Source organism: Schistocerca piceifrons, chromosome 8 (assembly GCF_021461385.2).
Source record: "Schistocerca piceifrons isolate TAMUIC-IGC-003096 chromosome 8, iqSchPice1.1, whole genome shotgun sequence".
In the NCBI taxonomy this organism is placed as follows: Eukaryota; Metazoa; Arthropoda; class Insecta; order Orthoptera; family Acrididae; genus Schistocerca; species Schistocerca piceifrons.
Window position 1 is genome coordinate 109,237,262 of NC_060145.1, and position 25,449 is coordinate 109,262,710.

General features: G+C 39.3%; 1 protein-coding gene across 1 annotated transcript in view; it reads right to left on the bottom strand.

Annotated features, from left to right (window-relative positions):
* The window catches only part of LOC124711300 (citron rho-interacting kinase), a 217,559-nt gene that overhangs the window by 141,199 nt on the left and 50,911 nt on the right, over window positions 1-25,449 (bottom strand). Inside the window, exons 10-12 of the mRNA XM_047241304.1 lie at window positions 20,420-20,569; window positions 7,380-7,562; window positions 111-305 (exon numbers count right to left, since the gene is read on the bottom strand). Of these exons, the coding sequence (XP_047097260.1) occupies window positions 111-305; window positions 7,380-7,562; window positions 20,420-20,569 (528 nt within the window). The remainder of the gene's footprint in view (window positions 1-110; window positions 306-7,379; window positions 7,563-20,419; window positions 20,570-25,449) is intronic.

The window sequence follows — 25,449 nt, forward strand, 5'->3', positions numbered from 1 at the left end:
CGGAAAGACTTACCTTAGGGGGAGAAAAGGACAGGTATACACTCGCACACACACACATATATCCATCCACACATACACAGACACAATTGATGATCAAAATCTGTTCTTACCCCTAGATGTAACTGCAGGTTTTCACACTTCTTTCGCTCCCCCTCCAGTTCTCCTTGAATATGAATCAGCTTTGCTTCCAATTGAGTCATCACCAACATTTTCTCCGTCAGTGCATCTCGTTCTGCTTGAATTTTTACCATGTCTGTCTGCAGTAATTGCATTTCTTGATCGTTTTGGCTGCATTTATTTACTAGCTGTAACAGTAATAAACTAGGTACACAAAACTGATCACAGTAATTAAAGTATTTATAATTCATTAGTGAACTTTTACTGGAAAATTTACAATGGTATTATTTATCAATTTCAAGAAAGCATTTGAAGCAATAGAAAGAAGTGATAGTCTAAACAATTTAAAAACTTACTGTTTAAAGAAAACTAGAGTACCTTGTGCTTAAACTAGCTGATTTCTAAGACAATCAAATACAACACATTAAGTGAAATTGGTAGGCAAAAAATCTCAACCATTTACAACAAAACTGGTTTAAGACAGGCTTCAGGCAGGTTTTAGAGAGAAAAAAATCCTAAGGACCTCTAATTTGGCACTCAGAATCACAAAATTGACCCAATAAATCTAGGAAGGAAACTGAATGGAAATAAGGTTAACTGTCTAGCATATGCAGATGACTTGTTTGTGACATTGGAGATTTGCAGAGATAATGATTAAGTACAGAGAAACTTTATTTTGTGCGTTTACTATGCACAAGTTTAAACCGAAGCATACTACAGGTTAACACAGTAAGCAAAACCAAAAGATAGAAGTACTTCAGCATAGGAAGATCTGTGAATAGCAAAGGAAGTACATAACAGTAACAAATTCTAACATGCCCCTCAATTTTTGTAGCAATGATATAAATGAATGAAATAGCTCAAGTTCAGGATCTTAGACTTTAACATCAGTTCCTTCAACACACTCCATGACTGGATGCAAGAAGAGGTTTCGTCAACACACTAGCCACTGTGTCCTCTATCACGTGATATTTCAGTTTCAGTGGGTACTCTAAGAATTGCAATTTGCTTGAAAATGCTGTGAGACAATGCGGGCATTTGGATGAACTTTTTATACATATACTGGCACACAAAACGAAACTTTATGTGAATATGTTATGTCTTTAAAGAAAAACTTGTTTGTCTGCCAACACACTACCAGACCGATTGTTGCTGAACAGAATGCGTGACAGCCACTTCACTCTCAGTCCTTTCATGAAAGTTGAAAACGAATAGTTTCTCTTGTTACTTCAGTGAGGCTCATGTATTCAGCTTCCACTGATGAAAGACTAATGGTTCTCTGCTTGTGTGAACACCGAGATCATCGCTCCAGAAAACAAGAAGTTGTAATATCTGTATAACGTCCTGTCACTTTCAGAATTCCCTTAGTCAGCATCTGTAAAACTGAAGATCCTCTTTTCTTCTTCTCCTTCTTCCTCCTCCTCAATATACATCAAATTCGTGTATATTGTTCTTTTGAGATATCTGGGGATGTGCTTAGCAGCTTGTCAATGAGCAATATCATGATCATTGTCTTAGTGGCTTAACTTGTTGACTGCATAAGATATGCCTGATCGAGTGGCTACAGCAATGTTCATCAAAGCTCCAACCAGTTCTCCGAATGGAAAATGACTCTTTTGCAGCAACAGCTGTCGAGTCCAAATTACTTCAAGTTGCCAATGGAGTCATTGGGTGGCATTCAATCATTCTGAATTAATTCAAAACTTTGGCTGTAAACAGTTTCACATAATTTTGTCATCTGAGTGATTGACCTCGATGCTAAAATAATAGCTTATTGCCCCAAAGTCCTCAACATACAATCTGAAGAACAGTTCATCCTCAACTTGCATCATCCTAACCAGATTCACTGACATACTTATTTTTGAGAATGTCTTTAATGTATGTGACCTAATCAGGAATGCCAGTTCCCGGCATCATTATCCGCAAATGTATGGTCAGCAGTAGCACATGCCTCTGGATGATTTCCTTTTAAATAAAACAAGTTGGCAATAATTTTTGAAATGTCTGTAGCTTGGGCTTTAAAATCTCATATAAATCAATATGTAATTGTCCACATTTTTTGTAGTTGAAATTGGGTCTGTAGCAATACTTGGCATATATACAGTGTTTTTCATTGTTGTAAAGTTGTCAGCATTGATTCATGTAGTGACATATCAACTCTAGCGCCTACTTGCTTAACACTGTTCTTTGTGACAGTTAATAGCTCTTGTATTTGTCATGTATGAAAAACAGTAAGCTTTGATGACTTTGTTCTTACCTCATTACTCAGTTTCTTCTCGAAAAAAATCACTCATCCTCTTTGTGTCCCTTTTTATAACAAAAGTTACACTTACATGCTGGTGTCTGGTCTCATTTGTCATTATGAATCACAGCACCTTTAGACTTTTTCACATACTGCTAACCCAATTCAACAAACATCATGACACTTGCATTTTATCATCTTTCTGAATCATTGCATTGTGTTTGTAGTAACACTGTTCACGTTTACGTCGCACTTCACTTAGCGTAGACCGGGACTGTGTCCTAGGCATGCACGATGTTGACTGACTGGGCACGGTCCGTGCTGCCGGAGTTGTTGTTGTTGTTATGCCGGCAGAGGTCGCGTCCGAATCCACGCGTGCCCTCTGGTGGACGGGACTCTACTTGCGGCAACTACCTTCCGTGACGTGCCGTGTCGATGTGCGCCTCCCGCGATCTTTCTGGTGGCTACTGCAGTGTTCTTCCAGGATTTTCACTTTCGGCAGCTCAACATCATGGCTATTGTCCTGAAACTCAATGGTCTAAATAAAATTATAACTGTATGGAAGACAAAGTAACTTTAATGGTGATAGAACACCATTAATGTCGACAGGGATTGCCTGTGACTTGTCCACAGCATCAAATAAGTCAGCAAGCATTTGCTGAAATGTGAGATGTTTAAGTAGTCTTGCTTTGCAAGCAGATTCTTTAGAGGCATCAGTATATTCTGGCTTGAGCTATATCTGACACGATGTGCCTCACCAGTGATGGCAGTCTGTGATGCCTCTCTCAACACAAATTCCCAAGTATCACTTTTTGCGATTAGTGCTTCCACTTGTATTTTCTATGGGTCTCACTTATCACACAATGTTTCCAGTCAAGTGAAATGTGCAGCAGTCATAGGACGGGCGTTTGAAAAGTCCGTGCAAAAATAAAAACTACTTACGTGTTTGGGGTAAACCTTTTTTTTATTTTTCTACATAGTCTCCTTTTAGACTTATACACTTTGTCCAATGCTGTTCTAATTTTTTGATCCCTTCCAAATAACCGCAATTGTCCAAGTCTGCAAAATAGCGATTAGTTGCTGCAATCACCTCTTCATTTCAATAAAATCATTGTTCCGCCAACCACTTCTTCAAATTGGGGAACAAATAGCAGTTCGAGGGAGCCAAGTCTGGAGAACAGGCGGGATGTGAAATGAGTTGAAATCCTATTTCCATTAATTTTGCGACCACAACTGCTGAGGTGTGTGCTGGTGCATTGTCGTGATGGAAAAGGACTTTTTTGCGCCGGAGTTTTTCTTGCAGCTCGGTTTTCAAATGGTCCAATAACGATGAATGATATGCACCTGCAATAGTTTTACCTGTTTCCAGATAGTCGATGAGGATTATCCCTTGCGAATTCCGAAAGACAGTCGCCATAACCTTTCCGGCCAAATGAATGGTCTTCGCCTTTTTTTGTGCAGATTCTCCCTTGGTAACCCATTGTTTAGATTGTTGTTTGGTCTCAGGAGTATAGTAATGTATCCCCATGTCATCCACAGTGATGAAATGACACTTAAAGTCCTGCGGATTCTTCCTGAACAGCTGCAAACAATCCTTGCATCACTTCACACGATTCCGTTTTTGGCCAAGCGTGAGCAACCACGGAATCCATCTTGCGGATAGCTTTCTCATGTCCAAATGTTTATGCAAAATATTATGTATTTGTTCATTCGAGATGCCTACAGCACTAGCAATCTCATGTACCTTAACTATTCAGTCATCCATCACTGTATCATGGATTTTATTAATGATTTCTGGAGTCGTAACCTCCACAGGGCGTCCAGAACGTTCAGCATGACCTGTGGCCATATGGCCACTTTGAAAATTTTGAAACCACTTATAAACTGTTGTAATTGAAGGTGCAGAGTCACCATAATATTTATCAAGCTCCTCTTTAGTCTGCTGAGGTATTTTGCCTTTCATAATGTAATGTTTAATCACCACACGAAATTCTTTTTTGTCCATTACTCGATTTCCTTGATTCACACGAATGCCGAACACAAAGAAATACACCAATATAGCCGAAACTTGGTGTGCATTCTTTCCAAAGATGCTACTAACTAAACATGACCTCAATATGCATCACCAGTGGTGCCATCTCTCTGTCAGTTTAATGAACTCCCTATTTGCGCAATTTTCAATTTACAAATTTCAGTTTTACCCAGCAAAAAAAAAAAAAAAAAAAAAAAAAGCATCACATTTCTGATCTTGCAACATACATCCATAGTCTGTCTGGGTAGTCGGATTTGTGGACACACACACACACACACACACACACACACACACACACACACACACACACACACGGACATCTGCGAATACCAAAGAAAGAACCTGACAATGACAATTTAAAATCCAACAACTTTGAAACACACAGAATGGGTCTTAGAGTTTCAGCTGGAAAAAAAAGAAAAAATTAAAAATAAACAAAAAATCACAGATATACACGTATACAAAAAATAGAATGAGACCCGCAAAATACACAAGACTAAAGCACTATAAAACAGTGGTAAGGCCAGAATATTTATGCGCATATGACTTGAAACACATCAAAAATATAATGGGTGCAACAGAACAAAAATTTAAATTCTCGTGGTTGGGGTTCACAGTCATGTAGAACTTTTTGATAGACGTCATATATGCCACTGACTGTAGAAATTTATTTATTTTCGCACCAACTGCCTCAGTTCACGTGTAAACAGTGTACAAGAACAGGATTAGTGGAATTTGTATTAAGGATGTTAACATTGTTAAAGAGCTCAAACGGTAATGATATTTACACATTAGAGGGCTTTTAAAGTTTGATATACGACAAGGATTTGCAGACTGTGAATGGGGTTTGACGTCGGCTTTATGTTTTATTATTAAAATGTACAGCTGACAAAACTGTACTCACAATTTGAGATTCCATTTCATAATATTTACAACAGCAGTGAATCATCAAACAGTCTGTTCTTACTACAGACATTGTCTAAACATTGTGAAAATCGTTAGTATATATGCCTCAAGGGGCTAAACTGTCAACAACACCCCCCCTCCCCCTTTTTTATATACTGAGACAGTAATTTATAACATAGATTCCTATGGTGTAATGAATTTTGGGAGAAAATTTGTTTTTATAGGAGGGACTGATGTTTAAAATTACACATTACCATGTGATTGAAGAATTTCAACCCCGCCAATTAAATTTAGGTTTTCCAATTATAGAAATGTGCGTGATTTTACATAACATGCAATAATTCAGTGGTTACTCTACTTTATACAGAGATGTTATAATGAATATTGCTTACACAATGAAATCTTTAAACTCCACTTCAAATTGCCAGGATCTGGTTACCAAATGTTTTTAAAAGGTATAAGAACCAACAAGATGCACATGGAAACACCTGTTAATTTATATCATTCTACTAATTAAAATATGTTATCATAAACTGTAGGAAGTAAGCCTTCTTTTTATAAGTTTTGAAGTACTGACAAAGATGGTCCAACTCGGACTACATATGAAACTGTGAAACAATGCAAAGTAGTGACATCAGAGTCAAGAATAGTTGTTAGGGGGAGTTGAACAATGTCGTGGTACAGTATTGTTAACAGTAACAAATGATGCTGAGTATGTAATCAGTATGTAGCAGTTTAGACTATGTATAGCATTTCTCACTAAATGAATGTTCTTTAAGACTTGGTAAAAGCCTTCGTGATATTTCGGACAGAACTGTCAGTAAACTAACATTTTTATATGAAATAACTGTTTTCATGTTATGGGTTTCAGACAATCAACAGATTTGCTTTTTATTCAATTAGTAGAAGTAAAAAGCAGAGGCTACGGAATATTCGTTTTACGATTTACTTTACTATGAACAGCGAAGTAGACAATAATTACAGGCTGTCACATTGTTGATGTCCTATATTCAAGAGGACCAGATGAAAATGGTTGAGTTAAAGGTGGATACCATGCAAAAATTCTGGTACAGAGTTAATCAAAGTCAAATCTTGGTATCTGTAGTCTCTAACACTTTACGGCATGACAGCAACCAAAATGTATAATTTCTCTTCCGGTTTTAAGGTGGGAAACTGCTGGTAGTTGTGTGAAAATTACTGATTAGCTTTAACTTTTGTCTTCACTTTCTTTAACATCATTATTTTGTTCCTGATGTCTGCTGGCTGCAATTACTTACATCCTGCTAATCTGTATTGTGAAATTCTGTTCAAATCTGACTACTGAATAGCTCCTACTGGATTGACAACTGTATGCTAATTATTTTATTGGTTGATTGAGGGGAGGGTACCAAACAGCAAGACCATTGGTTCCATTGAATTAGGAATGACTGGGAAGGAAGGCGGCCGTACCCTTTCAAAGGATCATCCCAGCATTTGCTGAAGTGATTCAGGGAAATCACTGAAAACCTAAATCAGGATGGCCGAATGCAGGTTTGAACTGATATCCTCCCGAATGGGGCCAAATTATTTTGTCCTGAAATGGATAATATACTTGACCGTAAAATTATTCATGTACCTCATCTGCAGTAAACACGGTGTTCATTACAGTACAATTCAGTTTAACAAGCATGTCACCTTATTATAAAACAGGCCCTTCTTCAGAAATGTAACAGTAGTTATCTGCTAAAGGCACAGCATGGCAATTGTCACAAAATCTGTTGCTCCACAATATTCAAGCACATGCTTATAAATTATTATGACTTTTTCTGAGAATAAGTAGTAAAATTACGGAGTCAGTGAGAATTTGAAGATACTGAAAAGACCATCTGTAGACAGAATTTTGCAGACGACAAATATCATAAAATATACGAAGTTATAACAACAACAACAACAATTATTATTATTCTCCTTATTCTGAGACTTTTTCTACTTCAGAAAAAAATGTCAATTTATGAATAAATCTTTTCTATCAGATCCAACATAAAATGAGGTTAAGAAAATGTCACAAACAATCTTGTTCCTGCTTTCTGACATTTTGATTACCTCTTCTTCACGGTGAGCAAAGTTCTCAATTGTCTCCTGTAGCTTTGCCTCAACCTCAGACCGCAGGTCCTTCTCTGACGCCAACTGCTCCTTAAGTTTTGTAATTTGCACTTGATGATCCAATATGATCTTCTCCATCTGAGATTCCATTCCAACAACGCTTTGGCGTGATATTTTGGTTGCCTGCAGGAATGTGTGTTTCTTGATTAATTTTTTGCTTGTATTGTACATACATAACATATACCAAAAATTAAGGACATATTAAAAACAGTATGGGGCAAGAGAGGAGAGTCTTAACTAGAGTTTTGATTTTTTTATACTATCTAAGCAAATTTACATGAATGAGACTAAATTCATTGTGACAGAGAGGAAGGGGTATTAAGTTGAAGCAAAATAGAGTGTTTTTGGCTGTGCAGGAACACATAATCAGTAGGCTATGATAAAATACTAGCTGAAATGGTAAAAGCCTTAAGAAATGGAGTAATATCTAGACTGAGAAACTTTATTAATATGACACATGATGAGGGCATTCAGCTTTTACCTAGGAAGCAATGGTGAATAATGTAAAGATTATAGGAAAGTTAGTTTCATATGTCACTCAGAAGAATCGAAAAAGGAATTGAGGAAAATGTAGGGAAGGATCAGTTTTGATTCTTGAAAGGAAAAGGAACGCAATATAGCACCATATGACTTACAGAAGGCTATAAGTGAACAAGCATCTACTCATCTGCTTTCGGTGGCTGGACGAGGCATTTGACAATTGACTAGAGAAACATTTCTCAACGGGCGTGTTGCGACACACTGTTGCATCCTGAATACATGTCAGTTGTGCCCAAGATTTTTAATTTCCTCCAAGCTCCCTCAAATAAAATTACTAGAACACACAAAATTTATCGCCAAATCATTTCTAGGAGGAGGCCAATTTGCAAGAAATTGCCTATCATTATATGCAATTACTGTGTTTAAACATGTATTGTGTCATGATAATTATATTTATTTTGCGTTCAACTTGAAAATAAACTATCCCCTGTTATGTGAATAATATTCACTAAAAGGTCCCATTTTTGCAGTGGGTGGCATTCTTTCATCCTATGTTGGTGTGACTGCCGATTTCTTTGACAGATTGTCAGCACTGTCGCCTGAATCAGTAAAGGAAATGTCAGTGGATACTCAAAATGGACTTCTGGAAATTCTGCATTATTCTTCTTTCAGTTCAGGACCAACATCAACAATACAAAGTGAGGAGCTGAAAGACAGTAAAGAACAAAGATGAATGCTTGTCCTGCCATATGTCAGCAGTGCTTTTACAAAAATAGGAAGTTACTGGAGAAACAAAGTTAGATGTGTTTTTTGTCCACCAACAAAACTCTGAGCTCTTTTGGGCTCAGTGAAAGATGATCTTGGTTTAAGAAGGCCTGGTGTGGTTTAAGAAGGCCTGGTGTGGTTTAAGAAGGCCTGGTGTGGTTTAAGAAGGCCTGGTGTGGTTTAAGAAGGCCTGGTGTGGTTTAAGAAGGCCTGGTGTGGTTTAAGAAGGCCTGGTGTCTATAAGATTTGCTGCTGTTGTGGGTTATCATACATTGGGCAAACCTGTCACACATAGAGGACAAATGCGTCGAGTATCGACGACACACATCTGGACCAGCCAGAGATAGCTGCAGTGGCTGCGCATTGAGTCAGTACAGTATACAATACAGAATACAAAAGCACCAAAATTTTCTCATACTGAGACAGTGTTATTAAAAAGGCAGTAGAAATTCACAGCTTGGCTAACCTGGGCCACAGGGTAGCAACTAGGTACAACTTGAGATCTAGTGTTGGCCTGGTTAAAATTGCAGCAGCTGCAAAGAGGAACTGTTGGTTGTCTAAGGAATGGTGCTGTGATGGTGACATAAGATATTCGGATGATAATAGTGAGGATGGGCACAAGCCGTATGGACACGTATATTGGCAAGTGGCTCCCGACAGTTTTGTGGGGTGGCCGACGGCAGTGCACAGTATGACTGACAGCCTCTGCATGTACGTCGAAGTTGGTTCATAGTCCGACAGGTTGCGTAGCTGTCTCTCTCTCTCTCTCTCTCTCTCTCTCTCTCTCTCTCTCTCTCTCTCTCTCTCTACCGATCAGAATATTGCTGCTACTGGTCACCGAATGTGGCATGTTCCTTCCTCTCAGACTGGCATAAATGGAAGGCTTCAGTCATAGCTTCAGAAGTGTGTTTGCCACACCTGAAGATGCCAGTCAGTTGTGCCAATGAAATATTGTGGAAATTTCACAATCACATCCGGCACCTCACCCGAGAACTGTCTTTACAACCAATTTAAACAATGGAAATTCCAGGTTGGAATATCAACAGTACAAAGAAAAGATAGATAACTACTCACTGTAAAGATGACACACTGAGTTGCAGGCAGGCATTATGAAAAGACACTTACAAATAGCTTTTCACCAAAGCCTTCTTCAGTAAAGGATACAACACACACACACACACACACACACACACACACACACACACACACACACATATATATTCGTACCTGACACACACATAATCCCCATCTGACAGCTCTGACTGCAATGCAACAGTCACATAGCACGGAAACAGCAATCTGGAGGGGATGGGGAAAGGGAAGGAGAAGAGGAAGGGATAGCAGGGTAGAGGTTGGGGAAGAGGAGACCACTGTCTGGTGGAGTGTGCAGGACTAGACTGCCAATAAGCACAGCTCCAGGAGTCTGTGGGGCAGGGAGGAAAAGGGGGAGCAAAAAAGAAGAGGAGCAGGAAGGAGAAATAGGGGAAATACGGGTGGGTACATTGGCAGAGAGAGGCATTCAAAGAGTGTGGGAGACGAGAATACGGAGGAGGTGGAAGCTGTTGAGTGAAGGGTATGGGGACAGTAGGTCACCATAAGTTGAGACTGCAATAATTTGGGAGGAGAATGTGTTGTAAGCATAATTCCTATCTGCGCAGTTCAGAAATACAGGTGGACGAGGAGAGGATCCACATAGCTCATGTAGCGGAGCAAGCCACTGAAACCAAGCCTGTTACGTTCAGGTGCGTGTTGTGCCACGGAGTGGTCTACGTTGCTCCAAGCCACAGTTTGGCAGTGGCCATTCATTCTGGTGGACACCTAGTTGGTGGTCACAGCAATGTCCCTCCAACCAAAGTGAACCTAATCCCAACACTGAACTCTGCCTCTTCGTTTCGTACCCCCATCCATCCGATATATCCCCCCCCCCCCTCCCCCTCCCCCAAATGACCAGGCAATCTCACCTTGGGGTCATTTTGCTCCACGACAACGCAAAGCGTCATACAGCCAACACAGTCATGGCACTCCTGCAGGAATTACAAATGGGAGGTTCTTGGCCACCATCCCTACAGTCTGGACCTTTCTCCCTGTGATTACGACATTTATGATTCCCTTAAAAAAAGGCCCCGAGAGGTGAACGATTCACCTCAGACGACGTCCAGCTGTACATGCAGAACTAGTTAACATCGCAGCCCTGGGAATTTTATGAGACAGCCATTCACCACTTTGTGTCACAGTGGGACAAGTGTCTCAACAGCCAGGGACAATACTTCTAACATACAGGTACTGGTTTCTGTAATTCTGTGTAACCAGGAACTTATCAGTGGAACATTTCCTGAATTGTTGGAATACACTAAAATTAAGCCTTTGTTTAAGAAAGGTGATAAACAAATACTGTTAAATTTCTGTCCAACTTCATTTTTGCCAGCATTCTCCAAAACTTTAGAAAAGATAATACACAATCTTCCTCATAACCATCTGAGAGCAAATAATATATAGTTGAAATCACAATTTGGATTTCTAAAGGGTAATGACAAAGATATCTACATGCACAATGAGAACAAAATTACAGGCTACTGGTATATTTTATGATCTATCGAAAACACTTAGCTGTGTAAATAACAATCTCCTTTTAGGCAAATTAGGATATTATGGTGTAACAGAAAATCTTGCAAAATATTTCAGATCCTATATCTACATCTACATCTATACTGTGCAAACAACCATGAGGTGCATGGCAGAGGGTACATCCCACCGTATTAGTTCTTAGGGTTCCTTACTGTTCCATCCACATGTGGCATACGGGAAGAATGATTGTTTAAATGCCTCCATTGTGATGTAATTAATCTAATCTTCTCTACACAATCCCTATGCGAGCAATACACAGAGGTTGTAGTATATTCCTAGAATCATTATTTAAAGCTGGTTCTTTAAACTTTGTTAGTAGACTTTCTTGGGATAGTTTACGTCTATCTTCAAGAGTCTTCCAGTTCATTTCCTTCAGTATCTCTGTGACACACTCCCATGGATTAAACTTGTGACCATTAGCGCTGCCCTTCTCTGTATACGTTCAATACCCCGTGTTAGTCCTGTTTGGTACGGGTCTCTCACCCTTGGGAAATTTCCAGACCCAGTCACACGAGTGATTTGTAAGCAAACTCCTTTGTAGACTGATTGCTCTTACCCAGTATTCTATTAATAAACCAAAGTCTACCAACTACTTTATCCACTACTGTGCCTATGTAATCATTAAATTTCATGTCACTACAAACTGTTACATCCAGCTATTTTTACAAGTTTGCCGATTCCAACAATGGCTCACTGATATTATAGGCACAGTATAGTACTTTTTTCGTTTTCTGAAGTGCAAAATTTTGTATTTCTGAATGTTTAAAACAAGTTGCCAATCTTGGGACCACTTTGAAAACTTATCAAGATTTGACTGAATATTTATGCAACTTCTTTCAGGCAATAGATAAATGCATAATCTGCAAAAAATCTGAGGTTACTGTTAATATTGTCTGCAAGATCACTGATATACAGCATGAACAACAAGGGTCCCAACACACATCCCTGAAGAATACCCGAAGTTACTTCTACATCTGACGATGACTCTCCATCAAAGGTAACACGCTGCGTCCTCCCTACCAAAAAATCCTCTATCCAGTAACAAATTTCACTCGATTCCCCAAATGATTGTACTTTTGACAATAAGCATAGGTGTGGTGCCACGTCAAATACTTTTTGGAAATCAAGACGTACTGCATCTACCTGACTGCCTTGATCCAAAGCTTTCAGTATGCCATGTGAGAAAAGTGTCAGTTCGGTTTCACATGATCGTTGTTTTCAAAATGCACGCTGGTTGGTACTGAGGAGGTCATTCTGTTCTAGGTATCTCATTATCTTTGAGCTCAGAGTATGTTATAAGATTCTACACAAATCAGTGTCAAGGATACTGGACAACTATTTTTTGAATCATCTCTCTTACTCTGCTTGTAGACAGATGTGACCTGTGCTTTTCCCAAGTGGAAACTATTTTTGTTCAAATGATGTACGATAAATTATAGCTAGAGGAGCGGCTAACACAGCTGCAAATTCAGTATAGAATCTGACAGGGATGCCATCAGGTCCTGGAGCTTTGTTTCCTTTTAACGATTTTAGCTGTTTCTCAACACCACTGACACTAATAATTATTCAATTTGTCTTTTCCGTAGTATGAGGATCTTTTCAGTGATACGAGGATTAAATTGGGGCATTTCTCCTGGGTTTTCCATTGTAAATGAACATTTGAATACGAAGTTAAGCATTTCAGCTTTTTCTTTGCTATCCTCAACACCATTCGCTAAGTACTGTAACTAACTTTGGTACCACTAAGGGCCTTTGCATATGATCACAATTTCTTTGGGTTTTGTGAAACAGCATTTGACAATATTCTGCTACAGAAGTCATTCAAGGCATCATACATTGCTCTCTTGACAGCCAAATACATTTCATTCAGTATCTATCTATACATCTACATGGTTATTCTGCAATTCACACTTAAGTGCCTGGCAGAGGGTTCATCAAACCATTTCCATACTACTACTCTACCATTCCACTCTCAATAGACGTACACTCTGTTTTACACCTGTTATGCGGTAATGAAGTTACTGCATATCATGGAGGCCCCCTCCCATTACGAACTGTTCTACTGGATACAGATCTATCCAGTGCACGGTCAATTATTCTTTTAAATTTGAGCCATAGTTCCTCTACTCGCCACTGACCTGGGCTGAAAGTTTCAAGTTCCTTATTGAGATATGACATGACTCTTTTTTTATCTAGTTTATTGAAAATACATACCTTTCCGCTCGTTTTAGCTGTTTCTGTACTTTAGTAATCATTGTTGCCACAACTGTGTCATGGTCACTGATACCTGTTTCAATGTAGATATCCTCTAAGAGGTCAGGTCTATTTGTTGTCATCAGGTCCAATATATTTCCATCGTAAGTGGGGTTCCTAACCATATGTTCTAGGCAGTATTCAGAAAGACATTTAGTGAGGTTTCAAAGGAAGTCTTATCATGCTCACCAAAAACCAAAACTGTAATTTTCTCAATTAATTGTTGAGTTATTACAGTCTCCAAAGTCTGGTGGGTGAAAGAAGAATCCAATTATTTTATCCCCATGCATGATACTGAGTCTTGCCAAACAATCTCACATGCAGCTTCAGTTTCTCTCTCTGTGGATTTGAGTTGTGTGTTTACTGTGACAAATACACCACCTCCATTTCGTATTTGCCTGTCCTTTCGATATACACTTACAATTTCCCCAAGAATTCCACTGCTGTCTATTTCAGGTTTCAACCAGCTTTCTGTACCACTTAATATGTGCATTTTACTGCTTTTCAGGACTGCTTCAAACCCTGGCACTTTGTTGAGAATGCTTTGGCAGTTTACCATTAGGATTTTAATACTCTCACCTGCGGGAGGCAATTTACTCCTGGCTTTCCTATAGCTGTTGTTATTTGGGTTGGATGGAGAGTCATGTAATCTAAACAAAACCTTGTGTACAACCCACACACAGTCAGCTACCCGAGTAGTAGCCTCCGATGTTTAGTGTACACCTGACCCATTTAAGGGGACCCTACAATTCTCAACTCTGTGGCGTAAGTCCAGGAAGTAGCAGCCTAGCTTGTCACAGAACCTTAATAGTCTCTGGTTTAGTCCTTCACTCGGCTCAGAACCAAAGAGCCACAACCAGTTTGGGGACAATGCTGCAAATTGTGAGCTTCTTTGAAACTCCACACACAAGGCTGATCTCCTCAGCCTTCTCTGCCAGTCACTGGAATGATACAATTAAGACCCCTGAGCTCAGACAACAGGAATGGCTGGAGGCAATGTATACCACAATCTGCATTTGGCTGCACCCTGTTCCCTCAGTGGCTGCCAGAACAGCCTCTTCAGCATGTTGAATAAGGCACCCATGTGCGCACCCTGAATGTACCTGGTGTCCTTTCCTGTCCCTTGCTGCAATTTCCATAAGGCGTGTCCTCATTCGCTGTACGATTAATAGACCCCTACGATTTTCCGTCTGCCTGCTCTTGGCACCGGAGAAAACAGGTTTCCCAAAACAGGCAAGGTGAGTCCCACTGGTTCAGTTTCAATTTCAGTGAAAGACAGCACCTCAAACTTGTTGATTAGGGGGGCTGGTACAACTCGCTGAGTCCTCCCTGGTCCCTGTCCATCCTGTAATGGACGCCTAGATCTACCATCAACATGCCACTCACAGCCAAGCAAACGGGTAATGACAGATCCCATATTTTCTGCAGAGGAGACAGGATTCAGAGGAGAGGATAGTACTTGAGGTACCTCTGGTACTGGATTGCAGGTACAACACTCTCGGGTGTTCTTCCAACACACCGATTCACAGCAACTGCCAATTGCTTGACAGCAGTTAAGGCCATTTCCAGCTGCTTACGAATGTCAACCAACTCAGGCCGTGTTTGAGAACAGCATAAACAATGGGTCCGCATTTCTCTGACAGGAAACAAACAGTCTCATTAGGAAAGATACATATTAGACTAACCGGGCATTGTCCACACGCGAACTAATTACGTATGATGTCCCGCAAAGTTCCATTTTATGGCCCTTACTTTTTTGCATATCAGTGACCTTTTATCTGTAACAATACTTGATGCCAAGTTTGTTTTGTTTGCCAGTGACTCAAACATTGCAATAAATAGCAAATCAAGTATGGTCTTATAAGTATCAGTTAATCAAATTTTTATAGACATTAATAAATAGTTCCTAGACAATTCCTTGCCATTAAACTTCGAAAAAACACGTTACATACATCTCAGAACTTTCAAACTTCAAGTGGGTGCACTGGTTTTTGCAATACGAATGGGAGTGCAGTGTACTTTTTCCACATGTAAGGAATACTTGTGGTTACATTACAAAGGTGACCACATATGACCAAACTTATAGTTTAATTTTAGTTTAATTCAATAAAAATAAACTTGCATTATATGCGCTAAATCACTGTTTCATTAAACAATAATAAAAAACTTTCATTATATCACTCTGATGCCGCAAATAAGTGTTGCCCAAAGTAAATACCCACTGGAAGCATACACAGCACAGTTCCATCAGATAACAGCCAACTGGTTACGTGAATGCTAATTATCTCATATACTACTGCCTCTTTGTGGGACTGTGTCGCTAGCTCATACTCTGTCATTTTCTTGCACAGATCGCACAGTTTTTCTCCCTGGCTTGCTGTTTACTTTATATTACTGCTGCTCACTTGGACATATGACAGCACAACAGTGGATTGTGTTAGCTGAAGCTATAATGAAGGAATAAGCATGGCACACAATTCTAAAGCAACACTGAAATGACATGAGACAATTTTATTTGTAGTTGGTGCACTTTATACATAGGTGTGCCCACTATTCTTGAGACTACAGCTTGACAATAAATTCAACTGGGAGGAGCCCACCACACAACTGCTGAAGCACCTAAACAAATTTCTATTTGCAAATGTGAATGTTGGCAGACATGGACGATATGAAATTTTTTTAAAAAACTGGCGTACTATGCTTATGTTACACGGGATTATTTTCTGGGTAACTCATTAAGCCAAGCTACAGTTTTTAGGGTCCAAAAACATGTAACAAGAATTATTTGTGGTGTGAATCCACAAACATCCTGCAGTAGCCTGTTTAAAGAACTTGGGATAGTAAACTACTGCTTCCCAATATAGTTATTCTTTAATGAATGTTATCTCTCTTTCAAATCAACAACTCAGTTCATGGAATCAAGACTAGAAATAATCTTCGCAAAGATTTAAAGTCACTTATTTTAGTCAATAAAAGTATCCACTATTGACAACCACATGTTCAATAACTTACCGGCAGCTATGAGAAGTTTGAACTACTACTGGAGCAGCGTATTCCACTGGTGCATTTCTCTTTAGAACCAACTGATGTGTATATGTTACTACAGTTTGATTAAAATTACTTGATAGTTGACATCAGTCACTTGCCACTGCAGTGTTGCCACATTTGATGCCAGTGACTGCTCAGTTATAGGTGACACAAAAACATAGCAGAACACTTCAAAAATGCTGTCAATATGTAACATGGAGCAATGTCTGAAGTGGCTGCCGGAGGTATGACAGAAATGGGAGGTGCCCTGTAAACAGCTGATTTTATGTGACCAATGACTGAACTGTGGCAGACAATGCATTTTGCAGCCTAGAATTTAAACTCATGTCCTAGCCTAACACAAAATCATTATGTGCAATATATACAAGGAAACAATGATGAACAATCTGCAGCAGAACTAAAATCATGATCATGTTTTCACAGCATCGAGGTTAACCTACAAGCATATTCAAAACAGAAAAAGTTCAGTTTCAGCATTAAAATTAAATGGTAATTTCTCACTGTCACTGGTTACTTGAAATTATCCCCACACAGGCTGTCACATTACCAACAGATGAACAGTCCTGGATAGCACGTGGTTGCAGATTACAGGCAACATAGCAGATTCCAAACAAAAAATAACAATACAACAAAAAATAAAAGCAAATAAATAAGTCAATATTATGATGAAAATGATGTGGCAAAGTATTAGAAATTTAAAAAGTTACATTTAAACCAATTAACTGAATAAAAATAATAATCAAAGTCTTTTGATTAAATTTAGAAACATAAAAAAATTTCACTGCATTTGATGAGTTGAATCCATGACCTTCCACATTATATATACATATAATTTAACTACTGCACTACACCATCACACTATGGAAGGTAGTCATATTTATGAGTCTGGTGACCCAGTCACAACAATTACTTGCAACATTCAAAAATTTGGCTTTACACAATGTCATGTGAAGTTTATCTAATGTAAGCTGATCTCTGTGATTATAACAACTGTATATGTGATGCTGAATCGTGTCTTGTGCAGAAGAATCCAGCAGTGTTTGGTTAGTGGTGTGTATGAAGTGTTGGTATTTCGTTGGCATTGTTTGTTTGATTGTGTGTGTGTGTGTGTGTGTGTGTGATGAAATACAAAATAGAACCCAGGAAGTGTCAACTAATTTTAATTCAGCTATCAATAATATCAAATAATGCTAGTATTATATACAATCTTTCTTCTGTACAAACCCATTGAAGTAATGTGATCATTGTATGTAAGTGTTGCAAAATGCTTTTCTATTTCATAATGCATGGCAACAATAGCCAAACGGCTGTCATATGCACCTTAGTGTACTGAACATTCACACCTTTTCTGACAAGATATTTAGTACCTTTTAAATGAAAATATGTTTAAGATTGTTCTTTTTTACTTATTCCACATCCATGACAACCATCTCAATTGGAATCTGTGGAAGGTACACTAGCATATTTGATTTTCTTCATAAATATTTATTGTTATTCTTGTTTTTCCAACATGATTACACCCCGAATGATCTCCACACTACGGAACGAAAATTACATCTAATCTAATTGTGCACTAGATGCATTTTGGCAAGAAGAAGAAAATACTACATTGACAACAGTTTAAAGACTACATGACCTGTAGCAATTGACCAGAGTTTATGGAAAATAGAAACCGCTCTTCATCAAAGAAACCGTGTAGAAAGGAATCCAGAACTACCTTGAGTGAAGACGATCATCATATATGTGCAAGGTGTAGTATACCGTTAGCACAGCCTGTTCTGCTGATGGTGCAAATGGAGCAGTCTACTGCCTGTCAAACCTCTGGAACAGTTCTGAACCGAATGCCACGAAGTGGTTCCTTCATCTTCGGAATCAAATCAAAGTCACAAGGACTTAAGTCCGGGAAGTATGGTGGATGGTACGGTACTTCCCAGTCCCATCGACTGAACAGAACAGCCACAGCTTGCGCTGTATGCGCCCGCACATTGTCGTGCAAAATGATGGGTGGGTTGTGCAGAAAGTGTCGCCGCTTCTTTGGCAAAGCTGGTCGCAGGTGATGCTCCAAAAACGAACAGTAATACTAAATGGCTCTGAGCACTATGGGACTTAACGTCTATGGTCATCAGTCGACAGTAACAGGTGCAATCATGTAACTCTTTTGTATCAGTTGTGAATAAATAGTTTCCACTACTCATGTTCCAAACATCGTATATCACTACTGTAAGTAAAGACATATTCCTCTTGGCAGAAGGGACAAGACAATCTTACAATTTCATTTAAAATTCAGGACAGTGAACCAAGTGTGAAGTTATAACAACTAATTCTTGTGATATTGTCACTGAAATACTAGCTTGTGCATTGAGAATTAAAGAGATACACGGAGGACCAAAATTTCCACAATCAGATTAAGTTTTCTGGATATAACTTGAAAAAAATTCAATCAATCTCTTTGTGATGTTAAGTCAGAGATAGCTCAACTATCTTGTATCAAAGAGGTAGAGTCACACTGAGGAAATATTTAGGAGAATACATAGCTTCAACAGAGAGGCTCAATGGCTAAAGAACAAAATGCAATTAGAAATATCAATTTCCTGGGCACCACAGACAAGATCACTAATGCAGATACACAGACAGCAATAAAAAAATTACCATAAACCTCCTGTGAGGAAAAAATGGTTTTTGGAGTAAAAAGCTGACTCCTGTGCAACTGTACTTAATGTGAGCAGTGAACTTTGTTTTGAGCACGGATACAGGACTCCCTGCATGGCTGACCTGGTGTGATGTATCTTCTTCACGAAAGTTGGGACATCAGAATATCGAAGAATTACAGATCTACTATTACCTGCCTATCCAATGAGGTACAGAGTTATTGCAGTGGGCGCTGGAAATAAAACTTACAAGTATATACAGCAATACTATTAAACAGTGACACAGAATAATAGTTTAAGTAGCATAATATGGATATAGAGGTTACTTCTCAATAAAATATCAAAGAATGTTCCACAACCCACGCAGACTCTAAATATGACACAGACACATTACGAAAAGACATATATTATGATGTACCACAGTACTGGATACTGAAATGTCTAAATCTATAAAGTACACCCAAAATTGCTACAGTTTTATTATTACAGCATGGAACACAAACACCAAACTGCATAAATCAAGGACATTAACATTTACAGTCACAGATTATCCAGGTGGAAAGGGGTTACTTCAGGGTGGTTTTTTTTCCCCCCTCCACTTTTATTCTGAATCTATCCCATTCTTGTCCCCTGAAAGACACTCATACGACTGTAAGTTACACAGCAACCAGAAATTAATACTAGTCATCATCTTTACAAAGGTGATGAAACTATTTCCAAGAAATGACAAGATTCTAAATAAAATGCTAAGATTTAGTGACAATACTTGCAAGCAGTCTGGCTCTGACCAACGTGCAAAACAAACATTGGTAAGAGAAACTCTTAAAGCCAGAGCACATTCACTTTGATGGAGAGACCAACATTAGAAATCTGAAACCTTGGTCTGACCCTGGGTTCTGGAGGACTTTTTTCAACTGCAGCCCTTTTCACAAACCTCTCCAGTCCTTTTCCTTCGCCTCTCTTCCTTCCCCTTCAACTCTTGTCCCAGAAGAAGGAACCATTGGCTCTAAAAGCTTGTCAAAGTTAAACCTTTTTGCGTATGTTTTCACCTGCTGCTGCTGCTGCTGCTTGGTGAGTAGATTTTCTATCCATTTACAGTTACATTACATGTTCCCTCTGTTTACTCTCTACAAAACTACAATAATATAATACTTTTCTCACCTCTGTCACATTGCTTTGACTTTTCTGTAATGCACTCTGCAGTGCATGCAGTTCTCCTTCATTCTTCTCCACCTGAACAGTGAGGCGATCCAGTTGGCTTGTCAGCACATTGTTCTGGGTGCACAGCTCTGTAATATATTCCTCTTTATCCTGAAAGTAGATCAGCACACAGCCAAAGTCTTATCACAACTGGCCACAAGAAACAGTCAGCAAACATAAACATAGCCAAAGCCTTGCAGACAAACAAAAATTACGCGAAGCGAAATGTAGTGTGAGGAGGGCTATGCGAGAGGCGTTCAATGAATTCGAAAGTAAAGTTCTATGTACTGACTTGGCAGAAAATCCTAAGAAATTTTGGTCTTATGTCAAAGCGGTAGGTGGATCAAAACAAAATGTCCAGACACTCTGTGACCAAAATGGTACTGAAACAGAGGATGACAGACTAAAGGCCGAAATACTAAATGTCTTTTTCCAAAGCTGTTTCACAGAAGAAGACTGCACTGTACTTCCTTGTCTAGATTGTCTCACAGATGACAAAATGGTAGATATCGAAATAGATGACAGAGGGACAGAGAAACAATTAAAATCGCTCAAAAGAGGAAAGGCCGCTGGACCTGATGGGATACAAGTTCAATTTTACACAGAGTACGCGAAGGAACTTGCCCCCTTCTTGAAGCGGTGTACCGTAGGTCTCTAGAAGAGTGTAGCGTTCCAAAGGATTGGAAAATGGCACAGGTCATCCCTGTTTTCAATAAGGGATGTCAAACAGATGTGCAGAACTATAAACCTATATCTCTAACATCGATCAGTTGTAGAATTTTGGAACACGTTTTATGTTCGAGTATAATGACTTTTCTGGAGACTAGAAATCTACTCTGTAGGAATCAGCATGGGTTTCGAAAAAGACGGTCGTGTGAAACCCAGCTCGCGCTATTCGTTCACGAGACTCAGAGGGCCATAGACACGGGTTCCCAGGTATGTGCCGTGTTTCTTGACTTCCGCAAGGCGTCCGATACAGTTCCCCACAGTCGTTTAATGAACAAAGTAAGAGCATATGGACTATCAGACCAATTGTGTGATTGGATTCAAGAGTTCCTAGATAACAGAACGCAGCATGCCATTCTCAATGGAGAGAAGTCTTCCGAAGTAAGAGTGATTTCAGGTGTGCCGCAGGGGAGTGTCGTAGGACCGTTGCTATTCACAATGTGCATAAATGACCTTGTGGATGACATCGGAAGTTCACTGAGGCTTTTTGCGGATGATGCTGTGGTATATCGAGAGGTTGTAACAATGGAAAATTGTACTGAAATGCAGGAGGATCTGCAGTGAATTGACGCATGGTGCAGGGAGTGGCAATTGAATCTCAATGTAGACAAGTGTAATGTGCTGTGAATACATAGAAAGATAGATCCCTTATCATTTAGCTACAATATAGCAGGTCAGCAACTGGAAGCAGTTAATTCCATAAATTATCTGGGAGCACGCATTAAAAGTGATTTAAAATGGAATGATCATATAAAGTTAATCGTCGGTAAAGCAGATGCCAGACAGATTCATTGGAAGAATCCTAAGGAAATGCAATCCGAAAACAAAGGAAGTAGGTTACAGTAGACTTGTTCGCCCACTGCTTGAATACTGCTCAGCAGTGTGGGATCCGTACCAGATAGGGTTGATAGAAGAGATAGAGAAGATCCAACGGAGAGCAGCGCGCTTCGTTACAGGATCATTTAGTAATCGCGAAAGCGTTACGGAGATGATAGATAAACTCCAGTGGAAGACTCTGCAGGAGAGACGCTCAGTAGCTTGGTACGGGCTTTTGTTGAAGTTTCGAGAACATACCTTCACCGAAGAGTCAAGCAGTGTATTGCTCCCTCCTACGTATATCTCGCGAAGAGACCATGAGGATAAAATCAGAGAGATTAGAGCCCACACAGAAGCATACCGACAATCCTTTTCACAAACAATACGAGACTGGAATAGAAGGGAGAACCGATAGAGGTACTCAAGGTACCCTCCACCGCACACCGTCAGGTGGCTTGCGGAGTATGGATGTAGATGTAGATACATGCACAGGGGAGAGAATTATGGTGTTTGTTCTTTATCAGTCAATAATTTGCAACTACTCTGGTCCAGGCTCACTAGAGTCAACAAATGACAGTCAAAAGGATAAGCACTGTAAATGATTGCTACTATTAACATACTGTGTGCACTTTTACTCAATAAAGTTACATGAAATAATATTTTGTGGCATTTCTCCCTTTATACATTAAGTATACACTGTCTGAATCAAAAGTATCCAGCTACCAATTAGTGGAAATTCACATGGAGTGTATCCATCCTTCATCTTTATGACTGCTTGATTGCTTTTGGGGACACTTATTGTGAGGTATCTGTCTGTGGAGGAATTCTTCCTCAAGAGGCAAAACCAAAGGTGGTGCTGTTTGATGCTGGGGTCTAGAGTGAAGTCAACATTCTAACTCATCCCAAAGGTGTCCCATTGGGGTTAGGTCAGGACTATAGGCTGCCCAGTCCACTTCAGAAACATTATTGTCCACAAACCTCTGACTCACACCCGGTGCATTGTGATCCTGACACACAATCATTTCTGAGCTGTTCCTTTACTGTACCCAGTGCACAATGCTGTAAAGTGTGTTCATATCATTCTGAATTTAACATTTTCTTAACTGCAATAAGAGGACCACACCATAATCACAGAAAACACCCCCATAACATACCACCAACTTCTCCTTACTTCACTGTTGCTGCTACACATGATGGCAGATAACATTCTCTAGGAATCTGTCAAACCCAAATTGTTTCATTGCACTGCAATAGGGTATAGTGTGAGTCATCACTACAAATCACTTGTTTCGTGACATCCACTATCCAATGGCACTGTTCTTTACACCTTCCTAACCATTGCTTAGCACTGACTACAGAAATATGTGGCATATGAGTAGCTGCTTACCATTGTACTTCATTCTATTTAACTCCCTATGCACAGTCATCATGTTAGTGTTAGCCAGACTGCTGGTAGCATTTTGAAACTCACGATTTCTTCCACTGATCTCATGTCATTTTCAGCAACCACCCACTGCAATGCTCAATGGGTTTTGTCCATCAGTACATGAGATCCAATTGGTCTCAGTTTAGCTGTGGCTATTCATTTGCATTTCCACTTCACAATCACCAACTATTGACCTGGATAGCTTCAAAAGCATTGAAATGTTCCTGAAGGATTTGTTAATCAGGTGACATTCAAAGTCATTGGAGCGCTCCTGACCAACCCTCCGGGCTGTTACTGACTCTCTACTGACAACCCTTCCTTTTACACTAGCAGGGACACTTCTTGTGACATCTAGTGGTCAATATTGCATTATGTAAGGGCGTCTGGATACTTTTGATAACTTAGCATAAAAAACAAATTCCACCCACAGATTCTGGCTGGTGAACCGGTACCATGTGATCACTGTGTCATCCTCTGCCAATGGCATCATGGGCACAGGGTCAGCACACCGCTCCCCTGAGCGTTGTCAGTTTTCGTGGTTTGGAACCGCTGCTACTCGGTCAAGTAGCTCCTCAGTTGATGTCAAAAGTCTGACAACTTTTCTCACTGATTTGATTCATATTGACAGGATGCGTAGTGCACAATTAGGATTTAAACAGTTGTAAATAAGAAAACATACCTCTCAACCATTTGAGAAAATTTTACGTGTGCTTATATATTTTGTACAGTCATCAGTACTCAACGAGTCCGCAACTGAGTGTTTAAGCACTTAGGTTCAGAAGCACGAGGTCAGTAGATCGAATCTCCCTGCTGGTGCTTCTCTCATCTCATTCCCACTTGATTTTAACAACAGAGTTTTTATGGTTGTGCCAATTATCAATACTGAATGATTAATTCATTACTTTAATAACTTTTGTCCTGAAGAATGAAGAAAAAAATGTTCGTTAGGAGACTGTAAACAAAACAAGGTGCACAAGAACTTCCAGTCAAATCAGTGTAGTCATTTTAATTACATTATTGTAGAAACATTTGCAACAAGTATAACGTGCAACCCAAGGAGCACTGCATGAAACAAGATGATACTGATAAAAGAAAACTGCAAAACAATAATTATTGCAACATACACCCAAATCTTTGCACATGCATGTTTTTTTTTTCAATGTGTCTACTGCAAAACTTACTTGGTTTACATTCATAAATGGTTATAATTACATGGGAATGTAATCCAAAGACCTCGCACTTATGTGCTTGCTTACTCAGCTGCAGAATCCTTGATTACTTGCGACCATATGAAGCATGTAAGCAAATGTAAAATGTGTGTAAACCTCACTTTGCAGCAGACATTGTTCACGTTTGTACGTATTTTGTCAGTGACAGCAGCCACAAATGCAGACAAAGCAGTCCTGGCTGTGTTTGAAGAAGAAGAAGAAAAAGAATAAGAAGAAGAAGAAAACAATTCTCTGGTCTGGGGAATAGCTTAAAGTGAGACTTACCCATGACAATCTGCTAAAGAAAATATCACTCTCAGAACCCGATGATTACATCCACTTTTTTGAATGGGCAATTAAACTTTTCAAAACTTGTTAAGGCTCTACTTATTAAGACTCTCCCAAAAGAGCAAACTTCTCTATTAGGTTCAGTCTTGTCTAGCCACGGATGCCTCAAACAAGCCCATATACTTGCCAAGAAAGCTTGTCACTTTAACTTTACTTTTGAAGCAGGCGTTTTTAATGTGTACTGTATTTTGGCACTAGTTGGAATGGCTGCAAATGCAGTTAAAGCGTTTTTAATAGCATGGAGAGGGCCATCAAACCAGTTTTTGGACTGAAGACGACAATGACGATAACAACAGCGACACTAACTCTTCCGGCACTGTGTTTAAAGAAGAAAAAAACAAGTTGGTAGTCCAGGGAATAGTTTAAAAATGAGAGAGAAATATACAACTGAAAACCTGTTAATGGAAATGTTATACTCAGAACCTGATGATTACATCAACTTTCTGCAGATAGACAGTGAAACGTTT